This window comes from Fonticula alba, assembly GCF_000388065.1.
Source record: "Fonticula alba strain ATCC 38817 unplaced genomic scaffold supercont2.45, whole genome shotgun sequence".
NCBI lineage: Eukaryota > Rotosphaerida > Fonticulaceae > Fonticula > Fonticula alba.
The window spans coordinates 728-4,428 of record NW_009243015.1 but is presented as its reverse complement, the minus strand read 5'-3'; the positions used below and the strand labels follow the sequence as shown (position 1 = coordinate 4,428).

General features: G+C 73.7%; 3 protein-coding genes and 2 non-coding genes across 5 annotated transcripts in view; 1 reads left to right on the top strand and 4 right to left on the bottom strand.

The window, feature by feature from the left end:
• Positions 1-117: 117 nt before the first annotated feature.
• Positions 118-650, top strand: H696_06265 (hypothetical protein; the record flags this gene model as incomplete). The annotated part of the gene is made up of 2 exons (XM_009500008.1): positions 118-183; positions 375-650. The coding sequence occupies 2 exons, from the start codon at positions 118-120 to the stop codon at positions 648-650; spliced, it is 342 nt and encodes a 113-aa protein (XP_009498283.1).
• Positions 651-878: 228 nt separating this feature from the next.
• Positions 879-950, bottom strand: H696_06264. The gene has a single exon. It is a non-coding gene; the product is annotated as a tRNA-Pro (tRNA).
• A 556-nt stretch (positions 951-1,506) lies between these two features.
• Positions 1,507-1,579, bottom strand: H696_06263. Its single transcript has one exon. It is a non-coding gene; the product is annotated as a tRNA-Lys (tRNA).
• H696_06262 (hypothetical protein) lies at positions 1,560-2,742 on the bottom strand. Its single transcript, XM_009500007.1, has one exon. It carries the CDS (start codon positions 2,240-2,242, stop codon positions 1,808-1,810), a length of 435 nt encoding a protein of 144 aa, XP_009498282.1. The 5' UTR covers positions 2,243-2,742; the 3' UTR covers positions 1,560-1,807.
• Positions 2,743-2,928: 186 nt separating this feature from the next.
• The window catches only part of H696_06261 (serine/threonine protein kinase), a gene marked incomplete at its 3' end in the record, with an annotated part of 1,273 nt that continues 500 nt past the window's right edge, over positions 2,929-3,701 (bottom strand). Inside the window, exon 3 of the mRNA XM_009500006.1 lies at positions 2,929-3,637. Within this exon, the coding sequence (XP_009498281.1) occupies positions 2,929-3,637 (709 nt within the window). The remainder of the gene's footprint in view (positions 3,638-3,701) is intronic.

Below are 3,701 nucleotides of genomic sequence, written 5' to 3'. Positions count from 1 at the left end.
CCCTTGCCCTCGCCCTTCTCTGGGCATCCCATCCTCCCCCCCCCGCCCCCTCCCCTTCGCGGCGCTGACTCACCCCCTGCCGGTCTTTGATCCGCTCCCTTCGGAGCAGCCACCGAAATGCCGCTCCACGACCTGATTGGGCAGATTTTCCTACTTTATGGCGTCTCGATTGGTTCCTCTCTGGTACGTCGTCGTGGGTGATGGTGGTGCCCGGGACAGTGGGGCCCGGGGGTTTTCGCCGGCCCGGCCCCCGACCTCTCGCCTTGCCCTCCCCCGCCTCTCTCTCTCTCTCTCTCGCCCCTCACCGCCCGCTACTCCTCCCGACAACCGACGCGTGGACGTGTGCCGTGTCCCCCGCCCGCGGGCTGCCGCAGGCTATTGGCTTCAGAATGCGCCGGACGCTGATCTTGTACCGCGAGCGCCGGCGTCACGACGCGGAGGCGGTCGAGTGTATCCACTCGGGCCAGGTGCTGCCGGTGCCCAAGCACGCCGTTTGCAAGTTCTGCAAGACCCACGGTGTCTTCTGGAAACCGTCGGTGACATGTCACCGGCCGTCGCACATCCGCGTGCCCCCGGTCATGGCCTGCATTGGCCACCTGACTCAAGAGCACCGGGCCCTGATGGTCATGCTCCTTGCCCCGATGTCCTAGGCCCCGGGGAGTGGCCCGGCCGTGTCCGGCCGGCCGCCTTGCTGAAAGCCCGCCGGTCGTGCATTCGTGCATCTCGCCAGGGCGGGGCCTGTCCGGATGCGTGCCTTGTGCAAATACACACGAACACACACAGCGAGCAGGAAAAAAAAAAAAAAAAAGCAACGAGACCCCCCCTGCGCGGCCGGGGAGATTGCCCCTGCGTCCCCGCGCGGCGGGCGCAAAAAGACCGGGGAAATCCGGGAATCGAACCCGGGACCTCTCGCACCCTAAGCGAGAATCATACCACTAGACTAATTTCCCCTGCTTGTGGGGAGGAGCTCGCTCTGGGCCTTTTGTCCGTGACCCAGGCCGGGGGCGCGCGGATGGGGGGGGAGGGGAGGCTGCGCATGCCATCCAAAGAGGCACGCCCACACGTACATATACGCACCCACACACGCACGTCCATAACCCGGCGCAGACAAAGGCACTCCCCAGCGGGCAATCCAGTCGCGCGCGCGCGCGCGCGCGCGCGGCCCAGCCCCACACAGCAGGGCACGCGCCGGCCGCCGGGGGACACGGCGCCGCCGAGAGGGCCGCAGCTCGCGCCGGTGGGGACCAGCACGGGCCCGCCGCCCGGGGTGCGGTGCGGCGCCCCGCCTCCCCGCTCACCCACGCGCCGCCCGTGTTTTTGGTGCGACGCAGGGGCTTTGGCCCGTCGCGCACAGGCCCTCCACCACACTCCCGGCCCCTGCCCTGGCCGCCGGTGGCTTGTCTCGCCTCGCGCTGGTTCCATCCCTTGCCCCCCCCCCACACCCAGAGACGCCAAAAGAGGGCGCCGCGCGTGTGGCAGAGCCCCCGACCAAAAGGGAAGACAGACAGCCCACTGTGGGGCTCGAACCCACGACCCTGGGATTAAGAGTCCCATGCTCTACCAACTGAGCTAAACAGGCTTGTCTGAAGGGCACATGCCCGGGACGGCATAAAAGGCGCGGCCATGGTGTGCCGGCGCCCCCGCGCCCGCCGCCCGGCCGCCGAAGCCCGCCCGCGTGCCATGAGAGGCCACCCGGCGCGCCGGCGGGCGGCCCGGCATCGGGCATCATCGGCGCCCGCGGCATTGTGAGACCGGCTCGGAGAGCATGCGCTGGCAGATGGACACGCGCCGGCTCCCGGCGGGGGATCTACAAAAGCAGACTGTGCCCTCTTTTGTCGGGCGGGGGTGGCGCGCCCGGAAATGGGGGCCGGCCGATGCGGCCCGCCGTGACGCCATGGCGGCGCTCTGCCGGCGATGGCCGCCCCCCTCCGACCCAGGCCAGCAGGCCTGGGGGGATTTCTTTTTCCTCCCACGGCCGCTGGCGCTCTCGCCGGCTCCCGGCGCGCTTGTCCCCCGGGGGCTGGCGGCCGATGCGGCTGGCCGCACCAGCCAGCCCGAAGGGTGTGCGTGCGTGCGTGTGTGTGGCCTCCCTCGGTGCCCCTGTTGCGGGCCGGGGGGGGGGGGACTCCGACCCGGCCACGGTACGGCTGGGGCCCGGGCGCGCGGCCGCCCCGGCCCGGCCCGGAGGACACAAAGGTGGCCAGTCTCCGAGGCTGCCCGCACTTCGGGCCTGGCCGCCCATGCGCCAGTCGCGGCGCCCAGGCAGGAGCACGCCGGCCGGCCACTCGCCGAGCCCCGGGCCTGCCGGCCGGAGCGGACGCTGTGCCGCACGCCGGGCCGGGCCGCGCTCCAGGTGCCCGGGACCTGCTCCTCCCCCTGCCGGAAGGCGTGCTAGCCGCTCGCCGGGGCTGGCACCGGCGCCGCCGGGCCCGGCCACCGGGGGCCTACACGCCCCGGGAAGATGCCGTGTCTTGGCCGCGCGGCCGGTGCCCCCCAGCCCCCGAGGGCCGCCTGTTGTGCGTTGGCGGGGGGTCGCGCCTCTTGCCGCGGGCCGGATCGGGGCCCCTGGCAGCCGGCCAGACGCGCGGCACACGGCCGGCCAGGCCGGGCCCGCAAGTCGCCCCCTGCCGGCCCAGCAGCCACGGCCCTGTCGCCGGCCGGCCGGCCGGCCTGCGGGGCGCCCATGCACAGAGGGCCCTCCCCCAGGCACCTTGCCCCCCCCTGCCACAAATCATCCCCCCCCCCCCGCCGCCGCGCCGCACCGCCTGCCCCAGACCACGGCAGGCGCAGGGCGTGAGTGCCACGCCCGGGTGACTGGGCCTCGCACATGGCCCGGCCCGATGGCGGGGGACCCCGTGCGCGAGCGCACCCCCGGATGCCGGGTGACGAGCAGCTGGTGGGTTTATTCGCCCCCCCCCCCCCCCCGCCCTACGGCTCGCCGGGCAGCATGACCGCCAGGCTGGCCACCGAGTGGCGGAGGGTGGCGGCCGGCGGCCGGGCGAGGGCATCATCGGCCCACAGCCGGGGCAGGATGTCGGCCAGCTGCTGGGCGAGGGCCTCGCTGGCCCGGGCCACCGGGGCCAGGGCCAGGTGGAGCTCCGGCCGGCGGCCGGCGGCCAGGTGCTCGGCGATCTGCTCGAAGGAGCAGCCCTGCCAGGGCACCGCGCGGGCCAGGCACTCCCACAGCATGACGGCCGCGGCGTAGATGTCGGCCGGGAAGTAGAGCGCCGCGTCGAGCGGGCGCCGCCGGTGGAAGGCCCGGACCACCTCGGGCGCGGCGTAGCGCGCGCTCAGGACATTGAGCTCCGGCGCCGCGTGGACCAGGGCACTGGCCCGGTCGGAGCGGAGGCTGCGGCTGGTGCCGAGGTCGCCGATGGCCGCGCGCCAGCCCCCGCCCGGGCGCCGGCTGACAAAGACGTTGGCCGTCTTGAGGTCGCAGTGGGCCACCCCCTGCGCGTGCATGGCCTCCAGGCCGGTGGCCCACTGCTGGGCCAGGTCGGCCAGCTGGCCGACCCCCAGCCGGGCGTCCGACTGCAGCAGCCCCGCCAGGTCCCCCTCGAAGAGCTCCATCAGGATGCCCGGCGGGGCGTCGGAGTAGCCGTACAGCCGCACGATGTTGGCCTGGTCGCGGAGGAGCCTACGGCCGGGCGTGGTGGTGGTGGTGGTGGTGGTGGTGGTGGTGGTGGTGGTGGTGGTGGTGG

Coding starts and splice junctions, on each gene's coding strand:
- H696_06262 (XM_009500007.1), bottom strand. CDS start 2,242: ATGGGCGGCCAGGCCCGAAGTGCGGGCAGCCTCGGAGACTGGCCACCT.